This window comes from Erinaceus europaeus, chromosome 7 (genome assembly GCF_950295315.1).
Source record: "Erinaceus europaeus chromosome 7, mEriEur2.1, whole genome shotgun sequence".
Lineage (NCBI taxonomy): Eukaryota > Metazoa > Chordata > Mammalia > Eulipotyphla > Erinaceidae > Erinaceus > Erinaceus europaeus.
Genome location: NC_080168.1, coordinates 83,133,232 through 83,151,964, shown reverse-complemented (window position 1 = coordinate 83,151,964; position 18,733 = coordinate 83,133,232). Strand labels below are relative to the sequence as shown.

General features: G+C 44.7%; 1 protein-coding gene across 1 annotated transcript; it reads left to right on the top strand.

Moving 5' to 3' along the window:
* Window positions 1–3,062: 3,062 nt before the first annotated feature.
* Window positions 3,063–18,503, top strand: C7H13orf42 (chromosome 7 C13orf42 homolog). The gene is made up of 4 exons (XM_060193458.1): window positions 3,063–3,479; window positions 14,840–14,990; window positions 16,204–16,444; window positions 18,359–18,503. The coding sequence occupies exons 1-4, from the start codon at window positions 3,063–3,065 to the stop codon at window positions 18,501–18,503; spliced, it is 954 nt and encodes a 317-aa protein (XP_060049441.1).
* The last annotated feature ends 230 nt before the right edge of the window (window positions 18,504–18,733 follow it).

The window sequence follows — 18,733 nt, the reverse complement described above, 5'->3', positions numbered from 1 at the left end:
ACTGATCACTTTTATTTTTTTAATTCTTTTTAAAAAGTTTTTTCTAATTATCTTTATTTATTGGATAGAGACAGCCAGAAATCTAGAGGGAAGGGGGTGATAGAGAGGCAGAGATATAGAGAGACACCTGCAGCCCTGCTCTCATGAAGCTTTCCCCTGAAGGTGGGGACCAGGGGCTTGAACCCAGGTCCTTGCACACTGTAATATCTGTGCTTAACCAGGTGTGCCACCACCTGGCCCCCAGTCATTTTTAAATCACTAATAATAATAACAAATAAATGAAGTTGAAAAATAAGAAAACACAAAACAGAACTTGGACTGGGTTTGGTGTATTGCACCAAACTAAAAGACTGGGGTGCGGGGTGGGGGGAGTTCAGGTCCTGGACCATGATGGCAGAGGAGGAAGTAGAGGGGGTTGAATTGTTATGTGAAAAACTGAGAAATGTTACACACGTACAAACTATTGTATTTTACTGTTGACTGTAAACCATAAATCCCCTCAATAAAGAAAAAAAAATAGGAAAGCTTTTAGAGGGGATGTGATGTGGAACTCTGGTGGTGGGACTTGTGTGGAATTGTACCCCTCTTAACCCACAATCTTGTTGATCATTATTAAATCACTAATGAATTTTTTAAAAACTGAGCTGGTAGGAGGCAGACCTGTGACTTATGCTCCAGTGAGTGGGGCCACTCTGCCCTTTTGGCCTGAGCCCCAGCAGCACCTAGAAGCAGTTTGTTGTACCACATTGCTTTACATCATTGCCTGGGGCCCTAGTTAATCTTCAGAGCTACTAAAGTTCTAAACAGAGCAGGTCTGGTCTGTGCTGAGTGGGGTGCTCACCCCAAGAACAACCAGCCCCTTCCTATTTTATGGGGCACAGAGTGAAGCTCCCAGTACATGGGGGGATATAGTGAGAGCAGCTGGGCGGCAAGACTGCAGGAGCCTCCCCCAACCTCAACCAGCGTTTCTCAGTCTGATCAAGATCAGAATGAAGCCTGGAGTGCTTGAAAAGGGCATTTTTACTGGTCTGAAAGTACACCTTTTGGAGGAGATATCACAGAGGTGGTGCACCAGACCTGTATGTAGGCCCCAGTGGCTGCAGGTTCAAGTCTGGGCAACACCATATGCCACAGCTAAACAGAGCTCTGGTCTCGCTAGCACATGAAAATTAGCAACCCAGGAGGACTTTGGGGCAACGTAGTCACAAAAAATTGGCTCTCCTCCAGAAAACAAATGTTACAACAGAAGAACTCGGTGAATTTTACTGGAGAACAGCTGGAATTTCTGGTAAAGAAAGGAGTATCACCTGAATGTTGGTGATTGCCTGTGGGCAACCCTGACACATGCTGCAGTCAAAAGCAGAAAAGTTTCTAGTTGTTTCCCAGGCCATTTCACCAGTCCTGGGAGAATGCCAGCCACCAAAAAGATTCTCAATGTGGATAGATCTATAATATCCTTTTATTATTATTTTATTTTGTATTGTTTATTTGCTATTGCTATTTATTTTTTTAACCAGAGCACTGCTTAGCTTTGGTTTATGGTTGTATCAGGGATTAAATCTGGGACATTAGACCCATAGGCATAAAAGTCTCTTGCATAATTATTATGTTGTCTCCATAGGCCTGCTTATAATGTTGTTTTAAAAAGCATGATTACCATTCCAAAACAAAATATAAACATCAAAAATCCAAAGCATCAACCTCTGACTATTTGATAAAGCTACGAACCCTTTCTCTCTTAGAGCAAATAAAAACACCTTAGCAAAACTGCTAATACAATACATTCAGTAATTGGGGACTCATCTAATGCCTGTCTCAGTTTAGGAAAACACCTGTCTGGAGACTTCAGCTCTTACACCAACATCCAAAGAGAAGTAAACTTCAGACAAATGAAAGTGTTTTAAAACATATTTAGCATTTGCGACAAAGAAAACTCTTAGAGGGAACATGCCTGAGATCCTAAATGCTCAAAGGCTGCCACTAGGGAAAAAAAATAAGAGTCCATGTCTGATAGTAGGTAACTAGGTCTATTTAAATTAAAACATGTGGGGCTGTGTGGTGGTGCACCTGGTTGAGCGCACAAGTTACAATGCGCAAGGATCTAGGTTCGAGCCCCCCAGCCCCCACCTGCAGGGGGAAAGCTTCACACGCAGTGAAGCAGTGCTGCAGGTGTCTCTCTGTCTCTCACCCTCTCTATCCCTCCCTTCCTTCTCAATTTCTGACTGTTTCTATCCAATAAACAAAGATAATTAAAAAATTAAAATAAATAAAAACACTTCATAAAAAATAAATTAAAACATGCCCAAGCTGTGTCTCTTGAGCTGAGGACTTGGTGCAGGAAGGCTTGGTCCAGATACTTGAATCCTCTGTCTTCACAATGGGCTGCTATCTGGTATCAGCCGGGCTCTTATTACCGCATCACGCAGGGTGAGGCGCCTGGGGACTATGGGGTGCCTGCTCAGAGCCCAGCTTATCGAAGATATATCTGAGAGCCTCCTGACCACAGCCTTGGACCTGGTGTATCTGCCTTGGCCCATTTTGGGCCACTGGATTTCCCTTGGGCCACACCCTGGCTTTAGCTGAGTGCTTTCCTTGCAAAATAGGACTTTACTTCTTGGATCCAAGGAGTTCAGAACCAGGGCCACCTCAGTTAAGGTAGAAATGTAAAAAACTTCACCAAGATCAAGTCATCCTGAGCAAGAAGTGGGAAATGGCAAGGAAAGAAAAGTCCTGAGCAGAAAAGGCACTGGCAAGCTGTCCCCAGCTGAGGGGGCTGGATGGAAGAGTGAGGTGTCTGTACCAAGCCAGCCCGGGTGCTCGTTCCTGAGCCTGCAGTGTGGGGCCTTTTTCCCACTGGTGGTTTGAGGCACCTTGGCTGCTACAGGTGAGCAGCCCCCCACAGACATGCCCAGGCTGCCTGCTTGACCCAGCCCAGGCTCCCAGAGCTGAGGCCTCGGAAAGGCAGGAGCAAAGGCCTGGATGCTGGCTCCTCCACTCCCCCCAGATCAAGTGGCGTGGCACTGCCAGAAGCTGGAAGGGGCCCACTGGGGAAATTGAGCACTATGTTCAGAAAGCTGCACTCAGTCTTCCACACCAGCCCACAGAGGAAGGTGGAGGTGGCTAAGAGCCCTTACTACGACAGGGCTGGCTCAGGTGTGAGGCTGATTCGCAGCAGTTCCATGTACGTGGTGGGGGACCACGGGGAGAAGTTCAGTGAGTCGCTGAAGAAATACCGGAGCACCAGCAGCATGGACACCAGCCTGTACTACCTGCAGCAGGAGGGGGACCGCGCCTGGATGTACTCCCGCACCCAGGACTGTCTGCAGTACCTGCAGGAGCTGCTGGCACTGCGGAAGAAGTACCTCAAGAGCCTCAGTGAACTGAAGGCCCACCACAGCCACGGTGCATCCTCCACCTCCTCCAAGTCCTCCAAGGGGGCCAAAAAGGCCCTGGTCCAGCACATCTCCAAAGAGACGAAGGTGAGTGCTGCCTGGGTACAGGCAATATGACAGCATTCTCAGGAGCCATGCATGCCTGGTTTTCTTTCTTTTTTTTTTTTAATTTTTTTATTAGATAGAGACAGCCAGAAATCAAGAGGGAAGGGGGTGATAAAGAGTGAGACAGAGAGACACCTGTAGCCCTACTTTATCACTTGTAAAGCTTCCCCCCTCGGGTAGGGATTGGGGGCTCGAACCCAGGTCCTTGCACATAGTAATGTGCACTACCACCTGGCCCCTGGTTTTATTTTTTTTAACACGTGGGTTTTTTGTCACCAGGATTATCACTGGGACATGGTGGGTGCCTACATGATGGATCCACCTGCCCTGGTAGCTTTTTTTTTTCCCCTTTCTTTTCTTTGATAGGACAAACAGAAATTGAGAGGGGAGGGGGAAAGAGAGCTAGAGACCTACAACACTGCTTCATCACTTGTGAAGCTTCCTCCTACAGGTAGGGATCTGGGGCTTGAACCCATGGTAACATGTGTGCTCATCTGGGTGTGCTACCACCCAGCCCCATGCCTGTTTACTTTTTAAAGGTTTATTTTATGAGAGAAGGGGAAAAATGAGGAGGGCACCAATGCATCATTCTGGCAAATGCTGTGCCAAGGAACAAACCAGGAGCCTTGCACATGCCAAGTCCCCAGCCACTCCTGTGCCTATCTGAACCTCCAGTCTTAGTCTCCTTCTTCCCATCTGCCCCCACTTAATGAATGGGCACATTTGGAACAATTATTCTCATTTCTCAGGACCAGTAAAGTGTGGCCAGTCCCATGTGGCCTCGGCAAATGTTCCTAAGGGGTTGTGTGGGAAAGGCCTCTGCTATCAGACCTCAGGGCCCACTTAGGAATGAGATAATGGTTGAGTCTGAGTGATAGCAAATCATCTCCCCTACCTTTTTTTCCCCTTTATTTCTTTATTTAGGGATTAATGTTTTACTGCCAACAGTAAATACAATAATTTGTACATGCAAAACTTTTCCCAGTTTTCCACATAACAATGCAACCCCCACTAGGTCCTCTCCCATCATGTTCTAGGACCTGAATCCCCCCACCTCATAGTCTTTTATTTTGGTGCAGTACACCAAGTCCAGCCCCTCCCCAAACCCCCCACTTTTTTCTTATTGTCACCGAGGCCTCACACATGTTCTGATTTGACTTCTCCGAGTTGACTTTTTCTTTCATTCATTCAGAGATCCAGCAGCACTAAACTTGCACCAGTGCCAGTGCACACCCCATATGGCGGTGGTGTCTGTACATGTAAGGCTGGTGCCATGCTACCTCTCCCAGCCAGCAAATATGCACTTAACAGATCACTGTTCTATTTGTTATTTCATCTAAAACTATCTGAGAAGAGAACAGTGAAATCTTCCTGTGAACTAGATGCTGTCAGACATCTAGGGACTTAGTCCTATGTGAGCCACATGCTAGGGGAACATCTGTACTGGGATGTGGGTGTTTGGGGGGTTAGGGTGTAGCCTCTGAAGAGAGGCTACACAGCAGCTGTGCAGGACACTCAGGCTCTGAGCAGAGGTGATAAAAAGAGGAAAGCATGTAGGCCCAGCACAGCACCCCTGTGCTGTTTCTCTGAGCATCTTGGCACTGCTGGCAGAGCCAGGGGGAGCCTCCCCACCCCAACACACCAGGACGCCAGTACATCTACTAGCCTATCTCCTTACATTAAAAAATAAATGTAGGGAGTCGGGGGGTAGCGCAGTGGGTTAAGCTCATGTGGCGCAAAGCGCAAGGACCAGCGTAAGATTCCCAGTTCGAGCCCTGGCTCCCCACCTACAGGGGAGTCCCTGTCTGTCTCTCCATCCTGCCAGCTCCATGATGGTCCTGTCAGCTGAGTAAGTCTCCCGAAGGTCACCTGACCTCCTAGCGGGTCTCCAGAGCTCAGTCTCCCATGGCAGGCGATGGTCACCTGCCTCTTAACTCAGGTGGAGCAGTGTGAATTATCATTCACCTCCAGACCAGGCTGTGTGGGGGCCTGTGCACAGGGCTCTACTTAGGTCTCAGTGCGGACCTGGCAGTGGTCAGTGAAGGCCCCTGTGCATGGTCTCTCAGGGCCACCTCAATGAGTTGATGTCTGTGACCCTATTCCACTTGAGAACCCTGGGGATCGAGACTCTGGTTTAATGCCCTCTGAGGGCCTGGGAGATAGATAGATAGATAGATAGATAGATAGATAGATAGATAGATAGATAGATAGAGCACACAATCTGCCATCCACAAAACCTGTGTTTGAGCCCCTGTCACCACAAAGGAGTACCGCGATGGCACCAGGGCAAGGTCTATGAGTGGTGGAGTAGTACTGGGGTGTCTCTCTTTTACATTTCTCTTCCTTTCTATTTGAAATTTAAAACAACAACAAAAATAGTCTGCCAGTAGCAGTGGAATTACAGGTGCACAAATCCCCAATGGGCAATAAGACATGAACTGTAATCCACATCTTTAGATATTAATTGAAATTAAAAAAAAAAATCCCTCTAAGTGCTGTATTTTCCTGCAAGATGGAGTCCCCTCTTGGGAAAACTTGTATCCCTTCCTCCCTGCTGCTCTAATTGTTCAACTATGTAAACAGGACTCAGAGGGAGGGTGAGACACAGAGCCACCAGCCCTGGTTGTGTCTGGATGGCAGAGGCTACAGGAAGGCTACCTGGAACTCAGACACCTCCAGGAGACACTGTTGACAATGGGGGAGCCTGGGAGGTATCAGCCCAAGATCTGGCCTCCATGAAGGGAGTGAGTAGCTGTTAAGGGCGGGCACTCAGGTCCTCCAGATGTACCAGCCCCTCCCTGGGCCACAGAACTCACGCTTCTGTCTGTCCCTCCTTTAGGAAAGATAATGTCTTCTGAAATATTTTGCTTTCCACCCACAATAAGAAGTCTGCTTTAGATACTGACCTAATTTTCCCAAACATACAGCCAAAAATTTCATGAAAAGATGTATTTCTGTTCTGTAGCTGATGCTTTAAAAAGTACTCTACATTACTATTATTATTATTATTATTATTATTATTATTGTATTATTATCAAGTGTCAGTCATGATATACTAAGTTTATTCCATAAGCCATGGCTGACCAAGATCTGCTAGCAGTATCAAAGATGTGCTACACCAGGGTGCTAAATGTCTGTTACCTCAGCCTCCTGGAGAGGCCAAGAACCCAGGAGGGCACACTATTGGTCAGTGGGAGGAGGATGTGAGAACAAGGTAGAAGTAAAGTGATTCTAGGGTGAGTGTAGGGAGCCCCCTGGAACCCCAAATGCTGGGATTCCTACCCAAGTCCTGTGACAATCTGCTCTGTTCTCAGAATAACAGGTCGCTGCAGAAATGAGTGAGACACACCTTCTGCCAGCACTTAATCATCAAATAAAGCAAACCAAACAAAACCAAATAAAACAAAACCCAAAACCCATCCCTGAAGATTTGGGGATCACTTTTGGGCAGCAGCTGCTATCTGGGACTTGTTTTGATGCTCAAAGACCAGAATACCCACCATAAATGTTCATCTGGCAAAAGGACACCACGACTACAAAGGATCTGTTCTGGAGCACAGTCTGGAAACCTATGGGACAAAGCTGATTGCCCAGCACACTGATAACAATAGTTCTGGGCACACAGACATTCCTGCCAGCAGAGAAGTCACCACACACTGCTCCTCCCACCTGTGCTGCAGTCCAGGAGCTATGAACAATGACTCCTGATTCTAGCTGTCCTCCAACCCCAAAGTATCAACTCATATTCCAACTCTACAAATGAGAAAATAGGGGCTCCAAGACTTTAAGCAACTTGTGGAGGGCTGTGCACTAATGAGTCAGACTTTTTTTTTTTCTCCACCACAGGAATTACTGAGGCCCCATGCCTGCATGACTCCATTACTTTCGACAGCCTTCCCCCCCCCCCTTCTTTCCTCTAGATTGAGGGCAAGAGATGGGGAAAGGCAGAGGCAGGGGCAGGGTGTGGTGGAGGGAGAGACACCACAGCATGGTTTGAGCCATTTGAAAGCTTGGAAAGCCAGGTTTTAACCAGCCTGTATTGTGCCAGAACTCACACTCTTGTCATTGTCTCCATAATTACTTACAATTGGAAAACACACTGTATGCCTTTAGAGCATCTCTGATGTGGGACTGTATGCTTCAGGACAAGGCAAAGAGACTGGTTTATCCTGCACTTCTGGGTCAGAGAGTAGAGAGATGCCAGCCTCCTTCCTGGCATAGATTCTGTGCTAGGGCAGAGATCTCTGATAAGGGATGTGTGGCCAACGCACATCTCCTATTTCCTGGGAGAGAGCTGGACTGGAAGTGTGACCAGATGTGATGCTGAGAGGCTTCCTCTCCACAAACCATGAGCAAAATGCTCTCCCCAGCCCATCCATGTCAGTATCTCTCTTCACATGGCTCCCTCTGACTCCTTCAGTACTCTGTCTCCATAACAGTGAAACACTGATGTTGGTCTTGTACTACTGACTTCTGTCCTTCTCAATCAACACTAGGAATATATACAAGGGATGTAAGCATTGCTACAAATACTTCACAGGTACTTTACAGATCAGGTTAGAAAATATCTGAGGTAAACCACACAATAACAGAATAAAATAGCAATTAGTCCCCCAAATTCTCCAAATGTCCAAATTTACTTCCTATTTCACAGAAAAAAGAAAGTTAAATCAAGGAGACATTTGAACAAATAATCACAGATTTGTTTGTAAAAGAGCAGAGTGAATTCGGTATTTCAGTCAGAAACAGGCCTCCTTATCTACCTGAAAACTGTCCTCATTACTATTCCCAATTTCAAATATTGCTCTCAATACATGGATCTGACAAAGAACTTGTATCCACAATATATGAAGAGCTCTAACCATCAAAATTGACAAGTGACCTAATAAAAGTGAAGAAAAAACTTAAACAAACATCTCACCAAAGAACTAAGATGGATAATCAGCACATAAAAGGGGGTCTAGTATCATTTCCCACCATAGACATACAAACTAAAGTCACAAGTGACGTCATTATTTTTATCATCCATTTGACTATGTGGTAAAATAAATATAGCATATGAGCAGCCATTTCCAACATGGATATATATGTGTGCCTCTAGATTATGGGTAGCAACGATTATTACTGTTAATGAGTTCCTAGAAAATTAAGTGCATTTAATTGACTGATTTTACATAAATTTCTTCTAAGACATATATTTAACACTGAATACTTTTCAAATTATTAGTTGTCAAATAATAACTAGAAACACAAGACTTCCACTCATTTATATGAATCTATAGAGATTCATCCAAAGACTAGTAGTCTTTAATTAATATTTTTAAGACTCTTTATGAAAGTATATTATTGGTATACTAGAAAATTATTTTCTTTTCTTCTTTAAGTAGACAGAGACAGTGGAAGAAAGAGAGAGACAAAGGGAGAGAGAGAGTTGTAGCTTCAGGCCTCAGGGGGTAGGGGATGGGGGAGGGAGACAGACTGGGTTGTTAAGGATGAATGTTGGACACCTATTTTGTTACCTTGCAGAGAGTACTGTACCACAGCATTGAAGCTTCCTCCTGCATGGTAGGGGCTGGAGATGAACCTATATTTCATGCATGATAAATTAAGCACACTATCCAGGTGATTTATCTTGCTGGCCTGAAAATGTATTTCTTAAATGTATTTTTAAAGACTCTAGGAATATTTCATCTAGGAACTAGGAGGATGTTTTTTGTAAAATATTAGACATTTATTTCTCAAAATGTAAAACAATTTTTAAGTAAGATCCTGAACTTTTGAAAATTACCATTTTAAGAACACTTAAGTGGTATTAAGTATAATCACAATTTTGTGTGGCCTTTATTATGAGTATATTTCAAAGACGTTTTTATCATTGCAAACAGAAAGCTCATATCCATTAAACAGTGGTGTGGTACTTGCAGCAACGACTTCAGTGGCGAGAGAGAGAGAGAGAGAATAAAAGTGTAGAAAGAATGGACTAGTAGGATTCTGCAGAACACCTACCAAAAGTGATTTTTTTTCTTTAAAATAGTTTTATCCTGACATAGTGAGCTTTCAGAATCAATTTTCTAGTAAGGCCATCTAATCCTTATTCATAAAAATAAGTACAAAAATAGAAAGTTCTTATCCTCTGCAGCTGAGGGGTGTGACTCCAATTCATCTAAGCAGGTCTCAAATAATCCTAATGTCAGCTGCATGTGAAATGGGAAGCAGACTCCAATTCTGTTTACATCACTGGGAATTATTTTTCTAATCACTGTGCAAGACTTTCTGCAAATATGGTGACAGTGGGATGTAGAGTTTGCATGAGCATCAGCTACTCCAGGGTCCCTATCATTTAGTTTATATCTGGTTGGCAGAGCTGAAAGGCAGTAAAAATCCAGTATGAGCTACAAAAAATATTCCGTTATGCTTGATAGAGTATTGCCTGCGATGATGGGCGGTATGATAATGATAGATAACAGATTATTCCTGACACCACTCTCCAATCTATCTTTGAAGCATAGTGGTTATGCAAAAAGGCTTTCATGTCTGAGGCTTCAAGATCCCAGGTTCAATCCCCAGCACGACTGTAAACCAGTGCTGAACAGTGTTTTGCTTTAAAAAAAAAAAGTTCATTTTAGAAATGCTCTTTGATGATATTAAATTGTTTGTTGATGAATGTGAGCTGTTTTTCAGCTAATTTCCCTAAATGAGTAAACCAAGGAGAAATACTCATTCTCTCAGTCTGGACAAACTTCACAACTGACCCCAGATGTTTTACCATCAATACTGACACTCAGACTTCTAGGTTTGTTTAGCTCATGGGGACTAACTGGGTGGGGGTGGGGTGTTTTTTCATTACTCCATAAAAAATTAATACTGAGTTATTAAATTTGCCACACTGAATCCAAAAGTACACATTATCATCATGGAAACTAGTTAAATGTAAAAATTAGGTAAGGGCGTGTATATAGGGCACATTCATCTACCCAAAACATGGGTATTACTCTGTGTAAGGCAGCACAAGAGATGTCTAACATTCATCCTTAACAAGCCAATCTGTCCGTCCCACCTGCAGCCCAACACCTGAAACTGCAATTCTCAGCACCACTGCCTGAACCACTCTGGTATGTTGAGGCTCCTAATCACAGCCAGAATACTGGGAGTTAGGCAGATTGCACACTAGTTTCCTGTATACAGTGAATTCCAGTGAGAATCTATCAAAAGTGCCGGATCTTTTTTTGAGTGTTATTTGCCAAAGCTATCACAAGGGACAGGTTGAGTGAAGACCACGGGCTAAGTGTGGAGCTCTCTATCATATAATTCAACAGGCTGTGGTGGACTGTCCACACAAGCAGAGCAGGACATTCCAGAGAGGAGGGAGTTATGAGTTGGCTGAGGTGGGTTGCGGGAACTGCCAAATAGGTGGTTTAGAATGTTACCCTACCCAGACCCCAACAAAATATTAGTCTGCTGCTGGAAATTGACTTTGTGGCACCCAGATGTCTTCCAAAGGCAAATACTGACAGACCAGAAGGAAGTGGGTGGATGGCAGAAGGTGAAAGTCTAGGTCCCCTCAGGGCACACAGGGCTGGCAGGAAATAACATGAAAAAAGTCATAAACTACCCAGGGGAGTGGGGGTGGTTCATAGATTAACATGAGAAACCCAATGGAGTTTGGTTTGGAAAATTGCAAAAGGTTCCATCTGGGAAAAGTAATCTGAGAGTCAGGTCTGGTTTGAGGGAGTGAGGTAGGAGACCTGGAAAATGATAACTCTAAGGCCACTCACCAGAGGTCAAGTGTGCAGAGCAAACTGGAGTGGAGTCAGCAATGCAATACAGATGCTCTGAGAAAGCTCCTTCTCGTGAGAGCTGCTGGAGGGCTGGAGGAATCTGAGTCCTCTGAAAGTCAGTCCTGGCCAGGTGCAAGAGGAAGCAGGCTGCATTACACTCAATTCTTCCGAAGAATTACATGAAGAGTTCCAATTTGTATAAAGTCAAAGGTCCAGGAGGATGTGTACCTGATAGATCACACACATTAGCCTGTGAGAAAGTTCAAGCCCCTGGTCTCTACATGCAAAGACACTTTTCAAATGATTCTGGTGCTTCTCTTTCTCTCTCTATGGCATTTTCTCTCTTTCTCATCTCTTATTCTACCAAAAACAGAAATAAAAAGGGAAAAAATAAAAGGCTACTAGAAGCAGTAGAGTTGTACAGGCACAGAGTTCCAGCAATAACCCTGGTGGCAAAAAAATAAATAAGGTGGTGGGGAGAAGAATAAAATTAGGAGGGAAGCTATCCCCTTTACCCTGTAATTCTGAGTTGAGCGAAGGCTCTTCTGGATCTCACCCAGATGACTGGTGCCCTGTTTTATACAGTCACTAATTTATAAAGTTCCCTCTGATATCAGCCTGAGCCCTGAGCCTCAATTATGCAGATCTTGGTGTTCATGCTCTTTACTAAAGACTACAAATATCCAGGGAGGAGGAAAACAAAAACAAGCAAGGAAGCAAACACAGCAACAAAAAACACACAGAAGTTGTGGGGAGGCAGAAAAAATCGAAGTCAACATGCATGTAAAGTAGGACTTGAGTAGTCCCTTTTGGGTCTGTCTAGCTGGGGTGTTGTCTGTTCTGTCAACATCTGCAGAGGGGAGACTTGTAGGCACTAAGGGCCTGGGGAGTTGCTGAAGATGTTGGGGGAGAGGGGCCCACAGGTGGTGCTGTGGGTGCTGCCTTCTGTTGAAAACAATGATGAAGACAGGCCAGGGGAGTATACATTTAAACTGACATACAGAGATGCTTGCTTATCTTTTTAAAAAGAAATGATGGAAAGAGAAACAAAAGACCTGTAAAGATAGAAGGGGAAAGAAACAAACAAGGAGAAGAGGTTGGTGTGATAGGTAGCTAGCTCACTGTTGGGTGGCCCAGGCCCCATGCCTGCTGTTTATGTATTATTAAAGTACTGAATTAAAGTGGAACAAAAAAAGTGATCCCTAAAGATGAAGACCAACAAAAGCCTAAGATACTTAAGATAATTAAGCATGTCTCAAAATTAAAAGGTTATGGATGCCAATGAACATACACACACACACACACACACACGGATACACACATATACTCTCCTTAAACTATATTTAGTAGACTTAATAATGTTGGTGTCCTTGTTTCCAGATTTCTGTATATAATAGGGTGAAATAAGTAATTTTGTAACTGCTTTAGAGGATCAAGAATTTAAGTGTAAAATAGAAATAAATGCAAATTAAATAATTTAAATATAAAACGTACACTTTCCACTTGAATTGGTGAGGCTATTAGTTTCAGCTCAGGATACAGAGAGCAAAAAAAGGACACAGCTCCCATCCTTACGCCAATAACAACAAATTCCAGTTATATTGCAAGCTTGTGAACATTTCGAAACTCATCAGAGAGCTGAGTTTTCAAGGAGACCAACCAACCCAGCATCTATGGGAGCACAACACCTGCAAGGAGAGACAGGGCAGCACTGGGCTGCAGGGAGTAGAGTAGAGCAGAGCTCATATTCACATGATGACCTGGATAAACAGAGCACTTCTCAGTATTCTTTAGTGCCATCCCACTGTTTAGAGGAAGTTTTCTTTCAGGGACTCTCTCTTGTTTTGCCTACCAGTGAGATTCCCTACTTTTGTTTGCTGGGGAGAAGGAGAGAGAGAGAGAGAGAGAGAGAGAGAGAGAGAGAGAGAGAGAGAGAATGTTCACATGTAGATAGTTTCCTACTTTTAACAAACAAGATTCAGGAGTATGCTGTGACTCTTTGGTTATTTTTCTAAGAAAAATCTTTGCAAATAGAAAAGGAAAAAAGTATTTGAATTTTTTTTTCATTTTGCCTCCAGGGTTATTGCTGGAGCTCCATGTCAGCACTATGAACCCACTGCTCCTAGAGGCCATTTTTTTCTATTTTATTGGATAGGACAGAGAAAAATTGAAAGGAGAGGGGAGACAGATAGACAGAGAGAGAGAGAGAGAGAGAGAGAGAGAGATAAGACACCTGCAGAACAGCTCCACCACTTGTGAAGTGACCTCCCCAACTTTGTAGGTGGGGAGCCAGGGGAGAGAGGGCTTGAACCAGGATCCTTGTGCCGGTCATTGATCACAGTACTGTGTGCACTTGAACAAGTGTGCCAACACCCAGCCCCCATCCAAAAATATTTTCTAGCTGTATAATCCATTTCTAGTGGTATATAACACACATTTCACTTAAACAGTGTTCAGATCTATCTATGACATTCCTTTCTCATCATGCCAGTCTGTAATTTAATTATAGTCATTTTGTAAATGTTTTATTAGTGATTTAATAATGATTAACAAGATTGTAAGATAATAGGGGTACAATTCCATACAATTCCCAACAGCAGAGTTCTGTATCCCACCCTCTTCACTGGAAACTTCCCTATTCTTTATCCCTCTGGGAGTATGGACCAAAGATCTTTATGGGGTGCAGAAGGTGGGAGGTCTGGCTTCTATAATTGCTTCTCCACTGGATAATCAGTCCTTTTCAGTACCATCTCATTTTCAGTGTCCATACAAAATCAAAGAGCTTTATATGTGCTCAAAATCCCCTAAGTTAACATATACCAAATTTGCTGCTTCTATTTTCCCTGAATCCTCAAGCGTCATTTATCTCTCCTGCTGCTGACTCTGTGCCTCTCACTGTGAGTTCTCCACTAAATCCTACCTCATGCTGGGAATTCTGTGGTATCAGTCCCAGGTGTGGTTTCTTGTAAAGAGGATGAGGAGCAAAATTGGGAAGAAGGGGTGTGGGTAGCCTGGATGATAAAGTTTGTAACTTTATATTTTACTGTTCCCTTTTATTTTTCAAATAGTCACACCTTTTTCTCTTCAGTCTTTTCCACGACTTGACCCCAGATTTTGTCACTGTGGGCACTAACAATGTTTACAGAGCATTTTTGAGTGCCTTGCCTTCTCTTCCTGCCTGTCCTTAAAGAACTGAGCAATCTTCTTGGTCTTCTCCTTGGGTGTTTCCCAGTGGGGATCAAAGCCAAGGGAAGACTCAGTATTTGTCCAGTGGTGACTAGCAGTACTTGAGGAAGGGGTTGGCCTTGCCCTCTGTTCTCTCCTCCTCCTTGAGATAATTGGCAGTCCAAGGGCATGCAGTAACTGTGGTTCCAGAGTCCTTCCTACCCTCCTTCTCAGAGGACACTTACTTCAAGTCTACTTGTTCAACCCTGCAAATATGCTCCTTATCCATTAGTCTCAGTACCACTGGGCCCCTTTGGGCAGCTCTGGCTCACTTGTGCAAGCGTGGTCTGAGACCAGCTGAGCAATGGTCACCTCCTATTTTCCTATCACCTCCCACAGAAAGCCAATAAGAAATACTCGCAGTTCAGTGCGGATGTGGCAGAGGCCATGGCCTTCTTTGATGCCATCATTGCTGAGCTGGACACAGAGAAGTGGCCACGTGCAGCTGAGACCTCAGCAGAGCCCCTGAGTGAAGATGTGGACTTTGATGGTAAGTGTTGGCCCTGTCTCCTGCCAGCAGGTAGAGGGAATATAGTGCAAGGAGGGTGAGTAGCTCTCTACAACACATTTATACATAGACTGCCAGGAACCCCACCTGCTAACCAAGGGGAAGCCCATGTCAGCCGCAGCCTGGCCCTGGTATGCTCTTGGCTTTGCTGTCCCCAGCCCCTTCTCCAAGATCAGACCCATGTCTTCAGACTGCTTCCTGTGGCTCACTTGCCATGCCTGAGCAGGGAAGAGCTTTTGTGAGGCTCCTTGAGGGAAGGCAACGTGGAAACCATGAAAAGACATGGTTAAGGTGCCCACAAGATCCAGCACAGATAGCTGGGGAGGGGTGAACTAAGGGTTAAAGGCCAAGCTTTTATCTTGGCCAAGGTATAAAACTGACTCACCCTCCTGGTGAAAAGCACCGCTATGTAGCTATAGGCCTTCTGTGTCTGACAAACATCCTTCTCCCTGGAATTCAGTTTGGAAAATGAAGGATGTCAATAAAAGGACAGCAGAGTCTACAAGGATGCCAGTGCCACCTCTAGTTATATTTACACAGAAATAACTTGGATTTTGTTTTCTCTGATAACAGCAAGAACACATATGCTCATTCTAAAGTAAATAAATACACTAAAGTTGAAAGAAATAAAGAATATGGGCTGTGATAATAGTCATTGTTGGGTTAGGGAAACAGCATTAATGGTGATGCAAAAAGACTTTCATGCCTAAGACTCTGAGGTCTCAGGTTCAATCCCAGGCACCATCATATGCCAGAACTGAGCAATGCTCTGGCTTAAAATAATGATGACAATAATATGATGATAATGATAAGCCTCCTTCATGTTTTGGTATCTATCCTTTCAAAGAGGTCTCAATACAAACACACACTTAATTTTTTAAAACAAAAATAGGCTCTCTGTTGTGGTGTCATTCTCTCTGTTCACTTACCAATTTCACCTAACATCATGGACATCTTTCCAACTCAAGATGCACAGAGGAATGCCTTGATCTTCAATGGATGCCCAACAGCCCACTGCATCCCTAGTCTATAAGTGCATAGCCAGCCCTCCCCTTGGCTGCTCCCTTGGTCCTGTGCTGCAGGTGTCCATACTTGCTGTGAGCTCTCAGCCCAATCTGTCCTTTGAGTTGCCTTTGGCAGCTCCCAGTGGAGTGGTGAGTCCTCCCTCCTGGGTGGGTCTGCTCTTCTCTTCCAGTGGCCACCAGCTCCCGGGAGCACAGCCTGCACTCCAACTGGATCCTGCGGGCACCACGCCGGCACTCTGAGGATGCAGCTACATTCGCTCTACACACGGCTGAAGGTCTGTTCCAAAGGAATGGAGAGTATAGGACCCTGGGCACGCAGAGGAGGCTGGAGCGGCACCCCATTTATCTACCAAAGGCTGTGGAAGGGGCCTTAAACACCCTGAAATTTAAGCCCAAAGCCTGCAAGAAAAAGTAAGTACTGGGGTGAAATAGTACAGCCAGGGTGGCCTCACATCCTCCAGGCTCTGGTGGGTTCTTAAGCTGCCTTGAGCCCCACACTACATGCTAAATTATTCTTGTACATCTTTGAAGGGGGCTTAGAAATGTTTGATAATCTGTGCTCAGACTCTATAGCCTGGTTCCTTGCTGTCACCACTCCAAGTTGTCCTTTTATTTCTGGTTCTGCCTCTCTTCTATATATATTTTTTGTTTTCTTTATATTACTAGGGTCTTTTGCATACGTGATCCACTGCTTGCAGGCCAAGTTTTTCATTCATATACACTGGGGGGGGGGGGAAGAGAGAGAGAAAAGAAGAGAGAGAGAGAGACTGAGACAATGGAAGATGGGAGAGGCACCATCATACCAGAGCTTCCTCTGGTGCTGTGGGACTCCCCTAGGATACTGGAACTAGACCCTGAGTCCATGCATAGCAAGACAGACACCCTTCCCAGTGAGCTATCTCCCTTTATGTCTGGCCCATTTAGTCCTTGTGCTTTGAGTTCCCCCCAGTGTCACAGACACACACTGCTCTATGTCCTTGAGGAGAGCTTGGGGTTGAAGAGGGTACAGTGCCAAGAGAAAACTGGTATGAAACAAATTCAATGCTCTGCCTCAGGAAGGCACTGGCCAGACTCTCAGGGAAAACTTTTTGCTGTCTGGGTCTCTTCTAACCATCTTGTCAGTATTTCTCGACCTTGCTCACTCAGGCCCGCCTCTCCAACTTCTGAATACCCATGGTCTCCTCATTCTGAGGATTAAGTTCTCTCTTCTGAGCAGCCCTGCTCACACTGCAGTTCTTGCCATTTACAACAGAAGGGTTTATAAGGCTCACCCACCTGCCCTTCTTTCCTAAAAGATCTAATTATCATGGATCCAGAGATTTCTGAAGTATAATTTTCTTTTCCTCCCCTTCCCTTCTTTCTTTCTTTCTTTCTTTCTTTCTTCCTTCCTTCCTTCCTTTCCTTCCTTCCTTTCCTTTCTCATTATTTCTCCCTCTCTCCCTTCCTTCCCTCCTTCCTTCTCTTCCTCTTACTCTCTCTCCCTCTCTCTCTTTTTCTTTCTTTCCCTTTCTTTCTTTCTTTCTTTCTTTCCTTCTTTCTCTTTCTTTCTCTCTCTCTCTCCATCCTTCCCTCTTTCTTTCTCTTTTTTTATTATGTTTATTTATTGCGTAGAGACAGCCAGATATCAAGAGGGAAGGGTGTGACAGAGAGGGAGAGAGACAACTGCAATCCTGCTTCACCACTCACAAAGCTTTCTCCCTGCAGGTGGAGAATCTTTCCTTCCTTCTTTCCATCTTTTTCATTTTTTTCTTTCCTTATTCCTTCTGTCCTACTTCCCTTCCTGCCCGTCTTCCTTTCTCCCTTTCCTTATTTCTTGGAGACAGAGGCACAGATAAAGGCAAGAGCAGAGATGGGCTGAGAGTGAAGGAGACCACAACACTGAAGCTTCCTTCAATGTGATAAGGGCAAGGCTTGAACCTGACTCACACAGAGAGCAAAGCAATCCACTATCCAAGTGAGCCATATCAGTAACCCAAGTAGCATTTTTCTTCCCATTAAAAGGAACCATGCACTGGATATATTAAAGCCAGGACCCATCACTATCCTTCTAGGTTAAAATGGACTCTAACCACATGCCTCGTAAAAGCACTTTGAGTGCATAAGGACTTAAGTTCAAGCACCTGGTCTTCACCTCCAAGATGGAAACTTCATGAATGGTGAAGGAGTTCTGCAGGTTTCTCTCTGTCTTTCTCTTTCAATTTCTGTCTCTATTTTAAAAAAAGGAAAAGAAGAACTCTGGGGGAGCAGCTGGTGGTCTTGTCTGGATGGGTCTTACTTATGTGTGACTAGCCAGGCCCAATCCTCTGTCCCCTTTCTCCCTTCCAGTCTGGGAACCTCCAGGCAGATTCTCATCAGCTTCTCAGGAGACGATATGCACTGGGACATGGAGCTCTTTGCACTGGAGCCTCTGGCATCTCCAGAGGAGGACTGCTTGGAGACTGAGAACCCCAAAGGGCAGTGGCTACTCTGAGAGCGACTATGGGAGCAGACAGTGCCTTGATTTCTTAGGGCTCTGGCCTAGCTCAGGTTGCCCCTCCCTCCCACTTCACACCCCACCAAGAGGTGTGTGTGGTTCCTACACAGCATGGATACTGGCAGAACTGAAAATAGAGAGGCTATCAAGGCCGGGCCTACTAGTACACTGCCTGCTGGTATTGGTTCCTGCCAAACACACCTGTGCCCGCCCAGAGGCCCTGCCTG

Coding starts and splice junctions, on each gene's coding strand:
- C7H13orf42 (XM_060193458.1), top strand. CDS start 3,063: ATGTTCAGAAAGCTGCACTCAGTCTTCCACACCAGCCCACAGAGGAAG. Junction 14,991..16,203: donor TGAAGATGTGGACTTTGATG/GTAAGTGTTGGC, acceptor CTTCTCTTCCAG/TGGCCACCAGCTCCCGGGAG. Junction 16,445..18,358: donor CCCAAAGCCTGCAAGAAAAA/GTAAGTACTGGG, acceptor TCTCCCTTCCAG/TCTGGGAACCTCCAGGCAGA.